This window comes from Carlito syrichta, unplaced genomic scaffold (genome assembly GCF_000164805.1).
Source record: "Carlito syrichta isolate Samal-C Ts95f unplaced genomic scaffold, Tarsius_syrichta-2.0.1 Scaffold288910, whole genome shotgun sequence".
NCBI classification, from domain to species: Eukaryota; Metazoa; Chordata; class Mammalia; order Primates; family Tarsiidae; genus Carlito; species Carlito syrichta.
In genome coordinates, this window is record NW_007233006.1 from 115,228 (window position 1) to 136,963 (window position 21,736).

At 45.8% G+C, this 21,736-nt stretch overlaps 1 protein-coding gene across 2 annotated transcripts in view; it reads right to left on the bottom strand.

The window, feature by feature from the left end:
• Positions 1 to 1,850: 1,850 nt before the first annotated feature.
• Positions 1,851 to 21,736, bottom strand: part of MRPS27 (mitochondrial ribosomal protein S27) — a 109,529-nt gene continuing 89,643 nt past the window's right edge. The window contains exons 6-11 of one of the 2 annotated variants that reach the window (XM_008053966.1): positions 17,708 to 17,786; positions 15,783 to 15,898; positions 11,464 to 11,566; positions 8,435 to 8,577; positions 5,737 to 5,907; positions 1,851 to 3,026 (exon numbers count right to left, since the gene is read on the bottom strand). In XM_008053966.1, coding sequence (XP_008052157.1) covers positions 2,787 to 3,026; positions 5,737 to 5,907; positions 8,435 to 8,577; positions 11,464 to 11,566; positions 15,783 to 15,898; positions 17,708 to 17,786 — 852 coding nt within the window. In that variant the 3' untranslated portion in view covers positions 1,851 to 2,786. The remainder of the gene's footprint in view (positions 3,027 to 5,736; positions 5,908 to 8,434; positions 8,578 to 11,463; positions 11,567 to 15,782; positions 15,899 to 17,707; positions 17,787 to 21,736) is intronic. The other variant, XM_021710419.1, reaches the window with a different exon arrangement.

Genomic DNA, 21,736 nt, shown 5'->3' on the forward strand with positions numbered 1-21,736 from the left:
TCGCCTTAGCCTCCCAAAGAGCTGGGATTACAGGCTGAGGCACGGAGTCCCGCCTGGCTTTCGGGCTTTTAAAAAAGGAGGTCTTGAATGTAGACTTGGGAGAACTCAGTTACGACGACCCAAGATGGGGAAGGGATGCTTGACCGTCTGAACAGGCAGGGAGTGACAGAGCCGAGGCCACACACGAGTGCCGCCTCGCCAACAGAGCGAGAGCTTGTCTTAAAAACAAAAATAGAAAAAGACAAAAGGATTGCCTGAGCCCACGGGTTCGAGACCCACCTGGGCAACTTGGCGAGCCCTCATCTCTACCGTAAATCAAAAAATCAGCCGGGCGTGGGAGCGCGCGCCTGTCATTCCGACTACTCGGAAGGCGGAGGCGGAAGGATCGCGGAGCCCAGCGGGCCGAGGCTGCGGGGGCCGGGAGCGGCCGCTGCACTCCAGTCTGGGCGACGGAATGAGACTCCGACTCAAAAAAATAAAAATAAATAAGTAAATAAATAAAATAAATAAAAGGACTCTAGTCATGCTGGATTAGGACCGACCCTAAGGACCTCACTTTAATTTGATTGCCTCAACACACAGCCTAATTTCCAACTCAAGTCAGACTCTAAGGCACTGAGGGTGAGGCCATCAACGTCTTATTTAGGGACGCAACTCAGCCCTTGCGAAGCAGGTGCAAGGAGGCAGGTCCAAGGCTGGGAAGCAGGCCCGGACAAAGGGCATGAGAGGGTCAGGATGTTACGAAGAGCCTCAGGCGGAGCGCTCACCGTGGGGCCCGCGCTGGGAGGGAGGCAGACAGGCCTCAGTTCTGGAGCTCGAGGGTTGAAGTGATGGGCAACGGCTAAGGGTCTGCAGGTGGGAAGTCATCTGGACAGCTGGCTCGGCAGGCGTCCCGGCATGAGACTGGGAGTATGGAGACTGCAGGGTCTGAGATCCCAAGATCCTGGATCAGTGGATGAGGCTGGGGGTTTGGCTGCGACCATGGCGGGTCAGCTGCAGAGGTGGAATCTGTTACAGCCGAGGCCAGGGCCCTGAGAGCAGCTTCTCCACTCACATGGAAGAGGGAGGTGACATCAGGGAACGGGACAGGGACAACTGTAGTCAGTCGGAGATCCTAATTGCGAAGCAAGGTGGGAGCGTGTCGTGGAGCTTAGGAGAGAAGAGCAGCGAGAGGAAGGGCAGAATATTCGGAGGGGGGAGACTCCAAATTCCTGCGGGAGGGGGAAGGTACGAGTGTGCAAGGAGTGTCGAGGCACGGGGACATGGCGACTCCAGCTGGGGGTGCCGCCGTGGGAGTGGCCTCTTGTGGTGAGGACTAGAAGCAAAGGGCAACAGGGCTGGGGGGGCGAGGAATGGACGCAAATCAGAAGCCGAAGCATTAACCAGGTGCTTCATGTCCTAAGAGTGAATTTGCTGAGCAAAAGCTGCCTTTTGACTGAGCCTGGATCGCTCTCTTCATACAACAAGGGGTGACTGAAAAGCCCTGTCCTTGGTAAGCCAAAGGACGGAGCTGACTTTGGTCTCGGCCCTCTACCTCTGGCTTCAGCCCCCGGTGAGATCCCGACTGCAGTCACGCGTGGAGGCCCAGGGCAGGGAGAGGAGCCGCGGGGGCAGTGCTGGGGTTCCCTTCCTCAGTCTTAAAAGGAGACAACGGCGCCTCCCTGGCAGGGCTGCTTCAGTTCTTGGCATGCAGTGGGTCCTTCATAAATGCTAGTGGTGGTCACTATTACTCAGGCCACAGCGTAATGGAAGAGGGTCGGACATGTGCTGCTCAAAGTCGGACTGATATTATGATGGTAAGAGTCCCTGCCTCTCCCTCCCTTCCCCAAAGGTAAAGAAAACATCGCAAATAATCCCAGAACATTTATTCCCACAGGTTTTTGATAAAAGAGAACAATTCTGAATAAAAAGTACACCACTGGACTTAAAGGCAACATCACATAGCGAGCAAAAGCCGACTGACCCCTTTCACAGAAGAAAAACCTCCGAAGGTTCCATCTCCTGCCGGTTTCACAGCTTCCATCTCCTATGCACTTCAAGCCCGTCCCATCTCACATTTCCTCCAGCTTCCTTAACTGAAATGTGTGTTCGCAGGTCGTACACGTGTCTGTGTGTGCACACAAAAGGCTCGTTTTACCTTTTGATAAGGGACCCGAGGCAACGTTTGGAAAACTATTACCCCCACATGATGAAGCAGCCAAGCCAAGAAGGCTTCCTACGAGGCCAGTTTTCTCCTCAAAAGCCCTCACATTCTAAAAATGTCACTTTGGGGGCTGAACATTGGAAATCCAGTGTTTGTGGCTCTCTGGTCCTGACTTTCTCCCAGGGCAGGTCAGGAAGGCGAGACATGGGGGAGGGGAGAAGCGGGACGTGCAAGCCGGGGCAGCGGGCTCACAGTGCCCTCGCGCTCGGAGAGACTCAGGTGCGGCCCATCTTGGCCTGAAGAGCCCGGAGCCCTCCAAGTCTGTGCTGGAGACCTGCCTCTTCAGCCGCGCCTTCTCTTAGCACCTTCACGAGGTACTAGAAAATGCCACGCTCAAAACCGAACCCTGTGCCCACCATACGCCTCGAGGGCCCCTTCAAGGTATCCAGCTGGCAGCTTCAATCTGATCACTTTCCCAGTTCCTCAGCCCTTCTTGGCATCTGAAGGGGCAGTCGCGATGCCCTGATATTCAGACCACGTGGCCTGCCTTAAGGAAAGAAGACAAATAGAGGAAATAGAGGCTGCTGTCCCAGCCACTGCCGGATCCAGAGATTCCTGGGGTAGGGCTGGGGCCTGGGGCCGGTTAGGCAGATGCCTTTGCTGCTTGGCGGGCCTCAAACTCCTGTTTCGCCCGCTCCCTCTGTTCTTGTTCTCTCTGCATCAACTGCACCCGCTCCCGATGCCACTGCTGCAGAGCCTGCTCATAGGCGGCGATGTCCTCTGCTTCACAGGTGGGCAGCTTTTGCTTGACAAGCTGAGTGGTCAGACTCAAGAGACTTTCTGACTCGACTCTGCCCAGCTCCTGAAGCTTAGAATGTAAGGCCTGTTGGAAACAAAGGGAAAAAGAGGAGAGAGTTGAGAATACAAAAAGGAAAAGAGAAGAGATTAACACACTTGCAAAACAGCCACACATTTTGCTTGTAGGATAGAACATTTCGCAGGGCCATTGTGCTGCCTTTCAGGCCGGCACTGTTCACTTGTGTGCTTTTCCACTCAGCAATTGTGCTAAGGTGCCACATGTGATTTCTCCTTTCACTCACAAACAGTAAATGGAACTCCATATGCTGCGACTCCCTATGTGATTTCTTGTTTTAAATCACAAAGACAGCACAGCTATAACAAATCTGTTTCCACCCTGACCTACACCAAAACAAGAACGAGAATTCTAGGCTGCAAACAAAATGGCAGCGACATCTGATAGCCAGAGTCCATCCATACCTGTTCCTTCAGAATAATGGAAAGAGGTGTCTGCCTTCCTGACGTTCCTGCCAACAGATGGAAACCACCTCAAGGGTTTCTCACTAATGGCACGCAAACAGCTCCGGCGAGTGCATGCACTATGATAAGCTTCCACCTGCTGTGCTCCACTGCAGGTCGGCCACTAATACCGCCTGCCTCAGCTCCAGCTGAAATGGCAGCTTGGTTTGGCTGGTGCTGCATTCCCAGAGATGTATTAAAAACATTAATCCAGTTCAACGTTTCAAGATGGAGATCATCAGAGAGAGCCACTTACGGCCCCAGCTGTAGCTTTTAACAGCCTCATGTTCTACAGATGTACTTCCCTGGCACAGAGGAGGCCTGCCCCAATGCAGGGGGGAAGGTGGGCCAGGGCCAGGCTCAGAGGGCCCAGTGTGAGACTCCGAGGCCTAGTGTGAGGGTCTATCATGGACCAGTGGGTCGCAAACAAATGACCTCAGACTAATAGAAATCAGGCAACAGAAGAAAAGGAAATGTAAGAGGAAGCGATTTCCTTCTGATATCACGCTCCATGTGGTCTGAGCTAAGGAGACCGCACGGGACGCCAGAATGACTCAACAACTGAGAGTCAGGCAACTTGTGCTGAAGCCCGAAGTCAGCCACTGTGGGCTGGTTTCCCTCAGTCTTGCTTCCCAAGCAACACGGGAGGAGCAGGCTCTACCACCCAGAGCTTTGGTGTCACGGCTAGTGGTCCTAAATATCTGTCTTCCTTTTTTGGATTTTCCTAAGAATGCATTTGTAGAAGAATGAGGACTAAAAACTTAATGCAGGTACAGGTTTCTAGTCTTTGAGACAAAATATATAAGAAACAAGAGAGCCGGGCTCGGTGGCTCAGCCTGTCATCCCGCGCCTTTGGGAGGCTGAAGTGAGTGGATGGCCTGAGCCCGCGGGTTGGAGACCCGCCTGGGCAGCGAGACCTCTTCTCTACAATAAATCAAAAAATCAGCCGGGCGTGGTAGCGCGTGCCTGTAATTCCGGCTACTTGGAAGGCTGAGGCGGAAGGATCGCCGGAGCCCGGCAGGTCGAGGCTGCGGTGGCCGAGAGCGGCCACTGCACTCCAGTCTGGGCGACCGAGTGAGACTCCAACTCAAAAAAAAAAAAAAAAAAGAAACAAGAGAAAGAAGCTGTCATTTCTCGGAGTGGTGTGGCAACCTTGGTCTGTGTGAACGTGGAGAACGATAACATATGGGGCTAAGCAGTTTTTCCTTCAGCCCTTCTAAATCTACAGCATTGGGCACAGTTAAGAGGAAGGGTCAGGTATGCAGATTTTCAACCTCGCTCTGCTGCCAATTCTCTTTGTACCTTGGGCACCCCGATTAACCCTTCCTTCTCAGTTTCAAATTAGAAAAGAGAGAAGTTGAGCAATGCCCTCACAGAAGTTCTGGGAGAAGGAGCTGCTAAAAATACATCACGTGGGCAAATAGGTTGAGAGTAATAGGTGGTTCAATGTAATTACTGAAAAGATTTAAATGTAACTGCCTAGCAAAGTTAATATCTATCGGTCCTCGAATGATACAATAGGTCAGCTGGCATGGGTGGGAAAGCTTTTTACTCCATACCAGTCCTTCCCATTCAGGCACTTTTTTCTCTTTGCACTAAACAGATGAGAAAGCAAGGAAGAGGACAAGGGTTTAAACACCGAACACGGTTCTTCTACCTAGACGCTGATCACAGAGCATTGGGATGTGCAGAGTTAGAAGCCACTAAAGGCAGCTTGAGTGCTCAGGGCTGTTCTGCAAAGAAACACTGGAAACTGTTGACGTCTCCCACAAGGTACAAGAGAGCACTTCTAGGGACCCAAGCACACAACACACAGCAGGCCAAGAAGAGCAACACAAGATGCCTGCATCTTAGCTCCACTGCTCAAGTGTGGCTCTGGGATGTCTAAGTGGGCTTCTAGGTTTCAGGCACACTTAAGGCAAGGTGGAGACATGGCCAGACCCTGTCCACTTGGGATGGGAGTCAGGTTATCGCTACGCGGAGGCCAACTATTGCCCCCCATCAGGCACGTATCAGGACGAGTGGGGTACCGACACGCTTGCCTCAGTGAACAGAATGGCGACCGATCAGCTCAAGCACCAAGAGAAGCACAAAAGTTCCACTGGTTTCTTTTCAGACCACTTCCTGTGCGAAGCAAGAAAAACGTAATCTTGGATGCCAGTTTTTGATGCCTTTGTATGTGACACTGAAGCATGAAAAGACTGCCTGGCCATCACCACAGCAGAGAAGCGTGCCTTTTGCACAGCTGAGAGAGACCCGACTCTGCTACGGTTCACCTTAAATCGCTCCAGGTATTGAGGGAGCTTGGACTGCTCTGTTTCTTCGATGTCTAGCTGCTCCACCAGTTTTTCTGATGCCTGGTTGTCTTCACCTTCCTGGGACTGCTCCTCTGAAGCCCCATCAGCCGGAGAAGTCAGAGTCTTCAGCACTGTGTCCAGTACTTCGAGCTGCGGAGCAGAAAGAGGGTCAGGAACTAAACCTCTGTGGGCCAAAGAGCACACTGTGGAGAGGGCTGGAAACAGCAAAAGAAAGGAAAACGAGCTCCAGAACTTCGAGAAGATTTCTCTTATAAAATTAGAGGAAGTATAAATGATTCTATTTTTTCACAATAGAAACATCCTATTGGGCTGGTACGGTGGTTCACGCCTTTGGGAGTCCGAGGCAGGAGGATCACCTGAGCCCAGGAGCTCGAGACCAGCCTGAGCAACACAGTGAGACCATGTCTCTACAAAAAAAATAAAAAATTAGCTGGATGTGGTGGTGTGTACCCATAGTCCCAGTTACTCAGGAGGCTGAGGTGGAAGGATCGCCTGAACACAAAAGGTAGAGGCTGCTGTGAACCGTGATCATGCCACTGCACTCCAGCCTGGGCGACAGAGTAAGACCCTGACTCCAAAGAAAGAGAAACACCCTATAGGACGGCATGGAAAACAGTACAAAACAAACAGTACAGATAGCAAGTTAAGCAAGCTAAGAATTACTGTGGACGTGAATTAGCACACTGGCATTTAAGTGCCCTCTTAGCCAGGTAGGAATCCAAGAACTATGCTTGACGGACACTAAGTCCTTCCCCCTGCCGTGTCTTTCTTCCTTAATCAGTTTGGAATCGGGACAAAGGGAAAGACCACTGCAGACCACAACCAACCAAAGGCCATTCTGAACCTGTGTTAAAGTCTCTGGATACAGGTGAGGCCTCCCTCAGAGAACGATCTTAACTCATGGGGTATCTGTAAATTAAGGATCAGCATAATCGCATAAGCTGCTCACAAAGCCCAGAGATGCTCACAGAGAATTCATTTTAATAAGGTGATTTCTGTGACTCAGTAAGTAAATTAAAAAACAGAGGTTTCCCTTTTGTTTTGACCCCTCTCCCCTCCACTTTCACTTTGAGGTACATCTCCCTTGAGCCACAGGGGCCTCATCCTTGGAGATGGGACAGAAACAAGAGCACAGCCAGCACATGCACCTGCCTGGATACTGATTAACCCTGCTCATGTTACATCGGCACAAAAATCCAGAAGATTCTCCAGGCCGTTTAATACTATTAATATACTACCCCCGCACCGGACACATACCACATTCTTGCCAATATCTGAGCCACATTTCTATTAAGTCAGAAGACAAAGAATGCAAATCTGGCTCGAACTGGAAGGAACAATTCCCTGGCAAAGGATTTATGTAAATTTTGTATTTTCAATCACCAGCACTGACTACAGTAGGGTCAAAACAAGTATATGCAGAACTGTGTATTCTTTGATATAAACAAGCGGCAAAGGACGTAACGATTCACTAGATGTTAGTCTAAGGAGCCAGTACAGCACCAGACCTGCACATCTCAGGACTGAAACAAAGCAAGGGTGAGCCCCGGCATTCGGGGTAAGACAAACAATTAAGTGGCTCCAAGGTAACTTGACACCTTGGTAATGAGATGACAACTGTCCTTCAGGCCTCATCTGGCTATAAAGTCCCTTGGATGGAGCGGACACTGGTTGCCTGTGGGGTGTAAGGCTTCTCATGTCTCCTGGAGTCTGAGCCAAGTCCAGTAACTTCACAGTATCAAGGGTCTTAGGGAACCAAGAGGGATGAGTGCCGGGGCTGGTGGGAGGAGAGTGTTCCAGTCCTCGCAAAGTGAACACCTCAGAACTTTGGCAGAAACGCCTGGCCCAGATCTCCTCAGCACCACACACTCACCCCAGAATGAAGGCAAGACTGTTCTATCTCTAGACCCCAACTTCATTTCTTGAGGGCTTTCATGGGGGAAAATGCTATGTAATCTCTCAAGACTACACAAGGGCATAAAAGTGCCAAACACGTGGGGCACGGTGGCTCATGCCTGTAATCCCAGCACTTGGGGAGGCAGAGGCGAGAGGATTGCCTGAGCTCAGGGGTTTGAGAACAGCCCGAGCAACACGAAGAGATCTCGTCTCTACAATAAATCAAAAAATTAACTGGGTGTGGTGGTACGTGCCTGTGGTTCCAGCTGCTTGGAAAGCTGAGGCGAAAGGATCACTTGAGCCAGGCAGTGGAGGCTGCGGTGGCCGTGAGCATGCCACTGCCCTCCAGCCTGGGCAAGAGTGAGACTCCAACTCAAAATAAATAAATAAATGCCAAACGCATTTAAAATGACGTGTTACCCTCTCGTGAATGCTCGTTGAGATTTTTTTTGGGGCGGTGAGAAGGGAGGCAGTGGAATAGGTGACATTTTATTGAACTCAGCTTGAATTTCAAGGAAGGACAGTTTTCTTCCTTGACAATGAGCTAAAAATCAATCTTAATCTTATTTTCTAGTGCCTTTGGTCAGCTGCACTGAAAATATTTGTGGTTTTTCATTCCTTTTCAACTGGATAAGTACCTATTCTATAGAAATATGTAAAGTAGGGGTAGCAGAAAGACAATGAAAACAAATCCAGATCTCAACTTATCACGAGGAACAGGAGATACTAAATCTCATGGAATCAGGGCTAAGGAACACACCGCTTCTCCACAGAGCTTTATGTCTTCTGGGGAAGAGGCCACTTTCTCCATCACTTGAAGGGCTCTGTCAAGGTAGCCTGGCTTCCACATCAGAGGCATGTCGTGGTATACAGCCCGTAGCCCTTGCTGCAATTCCACCTTCCCTGCAGTCAAAAAGAACAATAAAGAATGCTCAGCCATGTCTTCTCACCATGTCTGAGACTGAGGACTTGACGGCCCACGTAAACATTTGCCGGGCAGCTCTAGACACAGAAAAGTATCTTTCAATCTGTACCAGGAGCTTCACCTCATCCAATGACCTGGTAACATTTCAGATGGATGATGAAGAATGTGGCAAAATTCACTGTATACATTTTTTAACATAAAATTGTGTGAACTTGTTTTTCTTCTTTTTCATTTGAGCTGGTGATTATCATAAGGATGTATGAATCACCGGGCTGAGGGAAACTTCAAGAGGTTAACATATCTGCCTCTAAGTAGGGCTACCCTTAAAAAACAAGGCAATTGAAATATTATTTTTGCTTCAAGAACAAAATCTTCCCCAAAAAAGACTTTCCTACTGTGAAAATCTTGTCAGCATCTGACAACGTTCCCTGCTAGGAAATGTGTGACATTTTTCATAATGCCACAAAACACCTAATCCACTGTCCTTATGAAAAAAAACAATCCATTTCCCCCCTTCTTTCCTTGATTGTGTCTCATCACTTCTTAAAGCATAGAGTCCTCATGAATGAGCCTTTGGGATTTCTGCACATGAATGTTTTTTGGGCACCTCAAGCCATCACACCTGAGCTCAAGATATGAAGCCAGACAGCAGGGTCTCTGGCAGGGGGAGGGGCTTGCCTATGCCTGTGGGACACACAAAACGCTCTCTGCACTAATGACCAAAGTCACCTTGAGATACCCAGTCTTAAATCCACCTTTACTTATCTTTCCCGGGAAGGAGGATTTGGGGACGCTAGAATAGGACCCAACAGACAAAGCTTATCAGGCGATGGCTAATTTTAGACCTTTAAGGTGCTTGGGGCTAGATTGCAGTCACATTCTGGGCAGCTGCTCCCATCAGGGTTGTGTGAGGCTGCCTGGCACCTGGCACAGTGACAACAAAGAGCTTCTGATTTCATGGCCACCAGTTTCAGAGAACCAGTGCCTCTGCATACAAACAACAATGAAGTACATTTTCTTAGTCCTACAATTTCCCGGCCAATCCAGGCAGCATCACAGTCCTGAACACTAATCTGAAAGCAAAAGAAAACACAGGTGAATCGGTATCATAAGTAAGAGGCAAATAAGAAAAGCGTGATTTTTAAAAACAGTGGTCAATTCTTTTTTTAGTCTGGTGCCAGTTGATAACCTGAAATTCTTTTATAAGGTATTAAATCAGAATCAGCAGCCGGGCTCGGTGGCTCAGCCTGTAATCCTGCGCCTTGGGAGGCTGAGGTGAGTGGATTGCCTGAGCCCACGGGTTCGAGATCCACCTGGGCAACTTGGCGAGACCTCATCTCTACAATAAATCAAAAAATTAGCTGGGCATGGTAGCGCGTGCCTGTAGTTCCAGCTACTTGGAAGGCTGAGGCGGAAGGATTGCTGGAGCCCAGCAGGTCAAGGCTGCAGTGGCTGAGAGCGGCCACTGCACTCCAATCTGGGCAACAGAGTGAGATTCCAACTCAAAAAAAAAAAAAAAAATCAGAATCAGCATCTAGGAATGCCACACTACATTTTGCTTGCAAAGATCAAATCCAAAAACAGTCAAACTGAGGTGGGCGTGGTGGCTGAGGCCTATAATTCCAGCACTTTGGGAGGTGGAGGAGAAATGATTTCTTGAGTCCAGGAGTTCGAGACCTGCCTAGCCAACATAGAGAGACCTTGTCTCTACAAAAAAAATAAAATGTGTACATGGTGGCACATGCCTGTAGTCCCAGCTACTTGGGAGCCTGAGGTAAAAGGATCACCTGAGCACAGGAGGTCAACGCTATAGTGAGCCAATATCACGCCACTGTACTCCAGCCTGGGTGACAGAGTAAAATCTCGCCTTTTAAAAAAAAGAGCAGTCAAACAACTATAACTTTGATGTCTTTCAAGAAACAGAGGTAAGCAGGAGCAATTATGATCAAAAGAAGGTACTTTCCCAGACACCTAACTTCTTAAGAGAGAATCGAAGAGTAATGAAGTAACATGCATGTAATAAACCTCTGTACATCAGTACAATTTTTAATGTACATTTAGGCTGAATGCGATTTGCCCAGATTCCACAAAACTCAGGTTCTGAGGCCAATCCTCAGAAGGCTCTGTCCTCTTGACCTGTCCAATATTCAATGCAATTAGAGCACAAAGAGAAGCCACCATCCCGCCTCCTGGTACGATCACACTGAACCAGTGAGCTGCTCTGCGTTTCCCAAAGTGCTACTACTTGTGTTCTCTGCGTTTCTCTTCCCTCACCTGAAAACAATACCATAGATACAAGTTCAACCCTAACTCTAATTTCTTACCTCCTGTACTTTAGGTTTAAAGAGACAGAAAGATCTTTTTGTTAATACTGGAAAAGATGCTACTGGTTGATTCTTCTTAAAGAGGGCCAGAACGTCCCTTTTTTATTACTTCTTCACATTGATTACCAGTAACTGTGAACTACAGCCACCCGAACTAGTTCTCGTTTTGCCAGTGGTGACAGGTTTTTTTTTTTTCCTTAGTTAGAGTCTCACTCTGTTGCCCAGACTGGAGTGAAGTGGCACGCTCATGGCAAACGGCAGCCTCGACCTGCTGGGCTCAGGCAATCCTTCTGCTTCAGCCTTCCAAGTAGCTGGAACTACAGGTGCACGCCACCACGCCTGGCAAGGTGATAGATTTTAAGAACCTTCTTTACTCTCTTATGGAGAGAATAAGGCCATCAAGGTCTATTTTTATGACTAAAAAAGAAGGCTGTAATTGGATTTCACTAGAACATTTAAATCAAATATAATTTTATTATTGACTAGAAGAAGGTATCAAACCTACCCAAGAAGAATATATGTAAGGATCACTTTGCTTACCAAGAAGGGCACAGCCATACAACCGGGAACTGAAACCCACTGAGTTCTGCTGTTTGAGGCCTGGAAGTAATAGGGATGCACCGAAGTTCCTCTCTTCTTCCCACTGCAATAGAAGATACCAGATCATCGTCCATCTGTGCACTGAATACTTTATGCAAAATGTGGTTTTTAGTGACACGAGGAAAAGAACATGTTATAGTATCAAGTAAAAAAAAAAAAATAACAAGGCTATATATACATTATAATCCCGATTTTGTTAATAAAACATATTTATATCTAAAGAAAAATAAAGAAATACCCTATATGTTAACAGATTTGGGGCTAGTGAAATCATGAGTGATTTTGGTTTTTTTGTTTGTTCTTTTCATTATTTTCCAAAGCTCTGGCAATGAATAAGAGTTCCTCTTACAATCAGAAAAGAAAACAAAACGAAACAAAAAGAGTACACTCTGGTCCAACACTGAGTAGATAATCCATCAAGATTCAACATGCTGTTGGCTTCATACTCAATCACACTGCTGGGGTCCGATAAGCAAGCTTTTGAATCTGAGATGATTCGGCAATGATAAGACCTCTCCTTCATAGTGTTAGAATAAATACCACTATTAGTTGCTTTTAGATAGATTTGTTCTTCTCAAAAACAGGTTAGGCAATCAGGAACACTTAACGATTGTTTGCTTCAACCCAGGGTACAAAATTACACTGCAATAAACTTGAAGCCTTTTGAGACATGGGGGAGAAAAAGGGCATAACCAAAAGCATTGCTAAGCCCACTGCAGACTAGGAACAGCAGTGACTGGAAATGCAGGGTCAGAGGAGAGCCTTGGCAATTGCCCAGACAGCAGGAGCTGTGATCCTCTTGGTGCCAGGAGTACACACTGGCCGGCACTGGAGCCCTCACTCTGGCTTCGACATACAGAACATAAGCTCAGGTTGCCCCTCGCCAGTCTCTGCACCCAGATGTCCAAGGAGAAGCAGAGAACGGCGACATGTGCAGGCTGCAAGTGCACCCCAGTGAGGCACCTCAGGTGCTAGCAGGCACCCAAGCCTCTTTACTGTGAACAGCCTCTGTGCAACCTGAGTGTCATCTCTTGAGGTTTTCCTCAACCTTTGAGGCTTTTCTGCAAAGACCTTGGGAGGAAAACAAAACCTCCCCAGGCACTTCTGCAGCACAGATAAATAAAAGCGCTGGTAATTAAGAACCAGGACATTTTACTTTCAAAAGCAAACCACCCTCATCAAGGGAAGTTTAAGTTTTCCATGTAAACTTCATGAAAAGTGGGCCCAGTGAATAATCAATAATGAGCCTTAGAAACTTTTTTTTTCAAGTAGGAAAAGACATCGACTATAGAATCAGGATGTAATAGGGGTGAAAAGCCAAATGAAAGTAAAATATCCAAGTAATGATGTCCTTGATGTGCTAGGAATCGAGCAGCAGTGGTGATGGCGACTAGAATGGTGATACTTCAAAAGGACTTTTAAAAACACGAATGAAAACAGATGAACGTCTCAGAATTTTTTTTGATGATTCTCTGGGAATACTGCAACGATGGCTGCTTATATGATAAACTATGTGTCAACATAAAATAGTAGCTCTCTTCCAAGCCTTTAGTTTCTATGGTAGAGACTATAATGGGTTAATTTGGGCGCTAGCTTGTCAACTCAAGGTTTTCCCATTTTGTGCTTCGCCTTTTCCATTAACACAAAGCAAACCCTCATTCTCCCCCCTCCACTCTTCCCCTCTTCCCACTCCCCTGCATGGCTAGACATCTCAAAAGAGTTGCCTAAACTCGCCGTGTCTCCTTTCTGCACCTGTAAGTCACCTCATGATCCACTCCAATTTGGTTTCCTGCTCCATCACTCTCTGAAAACAAGGGTTATAATTTAGTGTCTCCATGCTACCAAATGCAATGAAGTTTTTTTATTCCTCATTTTACCTACCCTCACAGAAGCATTCTCCATCACAGACCACTCTCTTCCTGTGGATTCTGTGATCCAACACATTCTTGATTTTGCTTTATTTTGCTGTTGGGCTCATTTACAGGCATTTACACGTGGATGTATAAAATAATCTCTAAAATTATATTTCTAATGCAGATCTTTTCATTAACCTCCCAACTTCCTTGGTGAAATCTCTTGACTGTTTCAAAAGCATTTCAAAATGCAGCATGTTCAGAGCCACATTAATAGGATTTTCCTCACAAAACCCAGTCTTCTTCCAGAGTCCCCTTGGCAAACACAAGGTGCCCCTTCCATCCAGATATATGAGTTAGAAACTGAGGAGAGGACATTTGACCTCTGCTTCCCTGTCTCCTATCTTATGATTTACCTTCCAAAAATGCCCAGTGGCTACTCTCTAACTCTACCACCTCCTGGTCCCTGCGCTACCATAATTTCCTGTTCATACTATATAATAGTCTCCTAACGTGTCCGACCATAACTGTCCCTTCCCTGCTCCGATCGGCAATGAATAGGTGTTCCTTTTACAATCAGAAGAGCAAAACAAGGCACCGTACACAGGACAGTCAGCAGGATCTTTCCAAAATACAAAAGTGACGTGACCCCCTCTGTCTAAAACTCAAGACCATCCCACTGTTTTCAGCATGAGCACAAGATGGCTTTGCATGACCTACATTTGCCATTCTCTCTCTCTCTCACCCCACATGCTCCCTGCTATTCTCTCTGTTGTAGCTGCGTTGATTTTCTTCCAGCCCCTTTCTGCTCACCATGTTCTTTTTGGCCACAGGGTGTTTGCACATGTTACTTCCTCTTTTTGGACAGTTCTTCTCTTCTTCAGCTGGTTAATTACTAGTCATCTTTCAAATACTAACGCAAGAAATATTTCCTAAGGAAGCCCTTTCTAGCCAATTTAAGCTTAAAATACAAACAAAACTCCCTACAATTCAGTCTATCCATAGACTTCTCCTTTGCACTTTGCAGTGCTCACGACAGTTGTAATTTCATTTTATTTTATTATTATTATTTTTCTGAGCTAGAGTCTCACTCTGTCGCCCAGACTGGAGTGTAGTGGCCACTCCCGGTCACTGCAGCCTCGACCTGCTGGGCTCTGGTGATCCTTTCGCCTCAGCCTTCCAAGTAGCTGGAACTACAGGCACGCGCTACCACGCCCGGCTGATTTTTGATGTATTGAAGAGATGAGGTCTCGCTGCCCAGGCAGGTCTCGAACTCGCGGGCTCAGGCAATTCACTCACCTCAGCCTCCCAGAGGCGTGAGATTACAGGCTGAGCCACCAAGCCCGGCTAGTTGTGATTTTATACTTGTGTTTTTTTGTTTTGTTTTAAACATTTGTCTTCTTCCTAGATTGTGACCAGGAAATGTCTGCCCACCATTATATAACCAGCAATTGGCAGTGCATGGAATGAGGAGGTGTTCAGTATAGAAGAGACTCAATCCCCATCATTATACAATATGTTCATAGAGCGAACATTCATGTGTACCCACTAAATCTAAAGTTAAAAAAAAAAGAATTAATAACAGATATGGGTTACATCATAGTCCATGACACTCACCTTAGAAAGGCATAACATGCCATCAGTTTTTTACAATGTGGGTTGAACCAGATGACCTTTCAGTTTCTACCCAAACTGGGATCTTTTTATGTTAAACTGAGGTTAAGGGCAGACTGCAGAACCAGACAGCCTGGCTTCACCAGGTAGCTTTGCTGTCTACTAGCTGGATGGTTATACTACAATATTTTTATGACTCAGTGTCCTTACCTACATAGACGTGTGAGGATTCAACCGACTTAAATGTTAGTTATTGTTGTTATTACTGTTGTTGTTCTTAGGACAGCAATAAGCAACAACTAAACACCCAAACCTAAGAGCTAAAACCACAACTTGATATTCCGGAACTTCCAGAACACGAGTGCCTTAGAGCAGCCTCAGGAAAATATGGATAAAAACTAAACAATCAGTATTTTACACGCCAGGCCATGGTCAAAGTTAGCAGCTCATGGCCTCCTTGACACGCCATGTCTAGCTCTTATTGATTACCAGTGACCCCTTTCTGAATGTCTGAGGTGTACTCAGCCTAGCTCAAGTTTCAAAATATGCACAAGGATATTCATCTGAGATTCTCTCACGTGGAACATCCAGCTCCACTTTGTTAGAAACCAGGAGCTACAACGTACAGAAGCAACACCCATTCCTCATTGCGTACGGCCACACAGCTGCCTATCAGATGACTTTTTCCAGATTCTGAGAGTAAGGTTTCCTCTGGCGGCCTCATACCTAACTGAGCGGCCACTGCTTACTTTTTCTAAGGTTCTCAGTACTGCTTTAGGGCAGATCACTTACACTGAAGTCTGTCTTCTTTGCCAGGCAATGATATAACACAAAGAGGGAGAGAAGTTGGGTGGACGGCACTTCAAATGCTTCTTGCATCATGATCTCAAAAACCACAGATAAAGCATCTAGCAAAAAGATGAAAGTAAAAATGAGAAATTAGTTGTAAGTAATATCACCAAATCTCTATTTAACTATTAACACTTAAAAAGTAGGGCATGATTTAAAAAACAAGTGGAATTAAGAGGGAAGAAATGAAGCTAGGCGCAGTGGCGCACGTGTGTAATCCCGGCACTTTGGGAGGCTGAGATGAGAGGACTGTGTGAGCCCACGGGTTCGAGACCAGCCTGGGCAACTTGGCGAGACCTCATTTCTACAATAAATCAAAACATTTGCTGGGTGTGGTGGTGTACACCTGTAGTTCCAGCTACTTGGAAGGCTGAGCCCAGCAAGAGGCTGTGGTGGCCGTGAGCATGCCACTGCACTCCAGCCTGGGCAACAAAGTGAGACTGACTCAAACAAGAAAAAAAAAAAGTAAGAAATGTGGGCTCTAGCCCTGATTCTTTCACAAATTTGGTCTTTCTTAAGCTTTTAGCTTCTACTGAACATACTAGAATGAACTAAATCAGGAGCTGCTGCACCAAAGTCCTCAATAACACTGACTAAACCATTAAATTCTCTTGGTTCCCAGTATCATCTTCATAACGATACGATACTATTTGCCTCTTTTACTTCAGAAGAATTTTGGACAGTCCAACAAGATAATATAGACGAAAATGGCTCATCAATTGTCAAGCAAATTTCAAGCATCATGTTCATCAGCCAGCAGAGCTTAGGCATAAAGAAGGGAGGCACATATATCGTCAGGGTCAGTCTGACAAGCAGAGCAGGAGGCTGGGCTGACGGCTGCAATTTCTGCACTGGTACCCCTCACTGTGAAGGTAGAAGAGGATGAATGCCAGAGGAAGTCCTAAATCCCAGATATTAATTCAGAGAAAGAAAAATGATGCTATAAAAAGGACAGCAAGGCTCAGTTCAAAAGACTTGAAACGAGGGAAAGGAAAATGCTCATCCATAAATTATTAGCCCCTGAGCTGACATACAGTATGAGATATTTGTTTCCACATGGATGCTGATCACAGGTGAGCAAGCCTTGAGCAATTTTTATTTTCCCTTGATATTCTACAACATAGATGGAAGCCAAGAAAATCAAGTTCAAGCAACTTACACCCCTAAATTATTTGTTGATAAAATAGAGAACGTTAATATTGGTTTCAAATATAGTGCCTGCACATATCAGAAGCACAATACGTGTTTTTGACTGAGTTATTCAGTTAACCACATTTTGCATATATTCATAATTATAAAAGAGTCAGCACTGATTTGCAGCTGCTCCTAGCCAGCTGGTTCTCCACACGTTGTCACAGTTCTGAATGAGGCCATAAGCATGAATTTCTGTGTTCTTTTTGCAAGTCGGGAAACCGAGATACACAGGCAGACCGGGAAGCCGTCTAGTCACAATCAATGGCAAAATAAGGACTTGTAAGAGATTTACTTTTAATTAAAAATAAGCCAATGATATTTTTAAAAACTCAAAGCTGAAAATCCAGTTTAAAAAAATCTTATTTCTACCGGCTGTTCATTACTGAATTCAAAGTTATACATTTACTTTATCTTTATTTACATTCTGCATTTTAGTCAGCTTGGGACATAAAATCAGATTGTTCTGTATAATTAACTTACATGTATTTTGATTATTTTCTACCCGGACAACAATAAAAAGAATATTTTATAATCTTCATCAAAACTTTTCTGATTGAAAGAGTGACATAAAGAGATGTCACTAAGTAGTAAAGGAGAAAGTGACTGCATTTATATATACTTGCCTTTCGGTGCTGGAAGCCCTACGATAACTGAATCTGGGTTTGGTTTCTTACCCTTGTAATTTTCTTTCTTTATGAAAGAATCCATCAGCAAATTGAATGTAAAGTTATCTGGAAAAATTCCATATTGAACCTGCAGTAAAAATTAAAATAAAAGGTAAAAAAGAGAAAAAGACTCCACCTTAACTCAGTCTGTAATATATGCCTATGTATTATTCAGGATAAAATTGGCCACCATTAGCTTTAAAATATTTGGCTATCATTTTACAGCATCTGTGACAGTGAAATAGAAGCTATGACTCATGAGGTTTAGTAATTGGAACTGTTGGTCAGGGTGAGAAAGTGGGTGTCTGATATTGGACAATTGATATGTGAAAAAGAAGGCTCAAGTCTTATACCGTGTCATAGCTTAAGCCGGGCACAGTGGCTCAAGCCTGTAATCCTAGCACTTTGGGATGCCGAGGCGAGAGGACTGCCTGAGTCCAGGGGCTCGAGACCAGCCTGGGCAACTTGATGAGACCTGTAGTTCCAGCTACTTGGAAGGCTGAGGTGGAAGGATTGCCTGAGCTCAGAAGGTTGAGGCTGCGGTGGCCATGAGCATGCCACCGCACTCCAGCCTGGGCGACAGAGTGAGACTCTGACTCAAAAAACAACAAACAAACAAAAAAACGCCACACAAGCCTCCTAACTGGTTCAGTGATTCTTTTCATAAGGTATGAATAACAATGTAGAAATGAACTCTCATGAGAAACCACACTTTAGGCTGCATCTTCTGGATACGTAGCACTTGTCTTAGAATTTTCTAGGTGTGCTTTTAACTATAAAGATTTCCTTAGCCTCAGACCTGCAGGATCAGAATCTTTGGGAACTGGGCATAGAAACCTGAAATTTTAATGAGTTTCTCATGTGATTTTCATGCATACTCAAGTTCAACTGCCAATGGTCTAGGCTGTGGCTACATTTTCATTTGTTTCCAATTCTTCAGTAGGTTAACCGCCATTCCCACACTGCTCCATTCTCTCCTCCCCAACCACCAGCAACACCTGAGAACTTTATTCCAACTATACCCATCCCCTCGGGAGATTCTGATATAGTCTTACCCTCTAATTGTGAATCACCCCTGAGCTAACTCTCTGTTCCTAGGAGGCATAGTCAGGATACCCCAGGGGTGCTGAAACAGAAATATGCTTAAAAGCCTCTGTTTTAAAGGTTGTCCCTCATGGGAAGTGTCTCTATTCCTCAAAGCAGTCAACCAAATTGGTACTAATCCCTAGTGGCAGGGTAAAAACAAAATATATTAGGATGGTAAATCATCAAATCTGAAAGGGACCTTAGAAATCAACTAGTCAGTGGTCTTCAACCCGAAATACCTTGGCATCTTCTTAACCAGAGACGTAAAGACCTTTACAGTGAAAACTACAAAACAATGCACAAGGAAATCAAAGATAGCACAAACAAGTGGAAGAAAATTCCATGCTCATGGATTGGAAGAATCAACGTTGTTAAGATGTCCGTTTTACCTAAGGCAATCTACAGATCTAATGCAATACCCATCAAATTACCAGCAACATTCTTCTCAGATCTTGAAAAACCAATACAGGAATTCATATGGAAACATAAACGACCAGGAATAGCCAAAACAATCCGCAGCAAAAAACAAAACAAAACAAAACCCCGAACAAAGCAAGAGGTATCACACTCCCAGACTTTCAACCATATTATAAAGCTACAATAATCAAAACGGCCTGGTATTGGTACAAGAACAGGCATATAGACCAATGGAATAGAATTGAGATTCCAGAAGTAAAACTTAATTTCTCAACCAACTCATCTTCGACAAAGTATCCACCACCCACCACTGGGGAGAGGGGAACCTATTCAGTAAATGGTGCTGGGAAAACTGGCTGGCCACATGCAGAAGATTAAAACAGGACCCCTACCTATCCCCATATACAAAAATCAACTCTAAATGGATCACAGACCTAAATATAAAACCTCTAACTGTAAGAACCTTAGAAAATGCAGGAGACACTCTTATGGAGGTTGGAACTGGCAACCAATTCCTGATCAAAACCTGAAGTGCCCAGGCCATAAGAGATAAGATAGACAAGTGGGACCTCATTAAACTGACAAGCTTCTGCAAAACCAAGGAAACCATCAAGAGAGCAGGGAGACAGCCCACAGACTGGGATAATATATTTGCCAACTCTATGTCTGGCAAAGGTCTAACATCAAGGATCTACAAGGAACTCAAACATGCTGAAAAGAAAAAAACAAACAGTCCCATTACAAAGTGAGCAAAACATATGAGTAGACACTTCTCAAAAGAAGACGTAAGAGCGGCCAACAGATATATGAAAAATGTTCAGCCTCACTAGTCATCAAGGAGATGCAAATTAAAACCACAGAGAGCCGGGCTCGGTGGTTCAGCCTGTAATCCCGGGCCTTTGGGAGGCTGAGGTGAGTGGATTGCCTGAGCCCGCGGGTTTGAGACCCGCCTGGGCGGCGAGACCTCACCTCTACCATAAATCAAAAAATCAGCTGGGCGTGGTAGCGCATGCCTGTAATTCCGGCTACTCGGGAGGCTGAGGCAGAAGGATCGCCGGAGCCCAGCAGGTCGAGGCTACGGTGGCCGGGAGCAGCCATTGCACTCCAGTCTAGGCGACAGAGTGAGACTCCGACTCAAAAAAAATAAATAAAAATAAATAAATAATAAAACCACAGAGATACCACCTACCTCCAGTCAGAATGGCCATCATCAATAACTCAAAAATAACAGATGCTGGAGAGGATGTGGTGAAAGGGAACACTTCTACACTGCTCGTGGGAATGCAAACTAGTTCTGCCTCTGTGAAAATCGGTATGGCGATTCCTAAAAGTTCTAAAAATTGACCTTCCATATGACCCTGCAATCCCCCTACTGGGATATACGGGGAAGAACTCAGGTCACTCTATAAAAAAGATACTTGCATGTGTATATTTATCGCAGCCTTGTTCACAATAGCAAGAACATGGAACCAACCGTGCTGCCCATCAAAAGAGGACTGGATAAAAAAACGTGGTACATATACACAACGGAATACTACGCAGTCATAAAGAAGAACAAAATCATGAACTTTGCAGCAACCTGGATGGACTTAGAGTTTCTAACACTGAGTGACCTCTCACCGAAACAAAAAGCTGAGTATCACGTGATCTCACTCATAAGTGGACCTTGCACAACTACAGCATTACTATAAGAAAAGGATTGAAAGTGGTGGGAAACTGCGCAGAGGGGGGTGGGGAGGGAGAGGAGGTGGGATGGACAGTAGTTGATATCCGCCTGGGGGGTGCATATTGCATCAATAAGGGTACCTGCACGGTGAACATTTGCATACCTAGTCCAGAACTGTACTCCACAATTTTAAGTAAAAATTGAAAAAGGAAAAAAAATATACCAATGAGGGATGCCTGGCTGAGCACAGAGGATTCTGAGGGTAAACTATCCTGCAGGATGCCATAATGGCAGATACATGTCATTACACATCTGTCCAGACAATAGAACGTACCACACCAAGGGTGAACCCTAATGTGAACTAAGGGCTTTGGGTGATAACGATATGCCGGTGTGGGTTCATCGATCATAACAAATGTTCTCCCGGGGGTGGCTGTCGATGAGGGAGGCGGCTATGCGTATAAGGGGCAGGCATACACGGGAAATCTCTGGACTTGCCCCTCCGTTTTGCTGTGGAAGGAAGCTAAACTTTCTCCCCAAATATCGAGACCTGTTAGGTTGAAGACACGGAAATGCAGGGGAAAGCTCTGCCTCAGCCTCTCCTTGCCCGACAACAGGACATAAGTCCTTCCTCACTGGAGAGAGCACTTGTCTCTCAGCCCAGAGAAGGCACGGCAGGCACCAGAGGACTCTGGCAACAGATGTCACTCACTATCTTTCACATTTTTCGCCTTTTAGAAGACTGGAACTGCTCTCTCCTTGGTCTTGTCTCAATATAGGACTTATGGTTCTGTGTTAAAATGCTATTTAATCAGCTGGGCTCGGTGGCTCAGCCTGTAATCCCGTGCCTTGGGAGGCTGAGGTGAGTG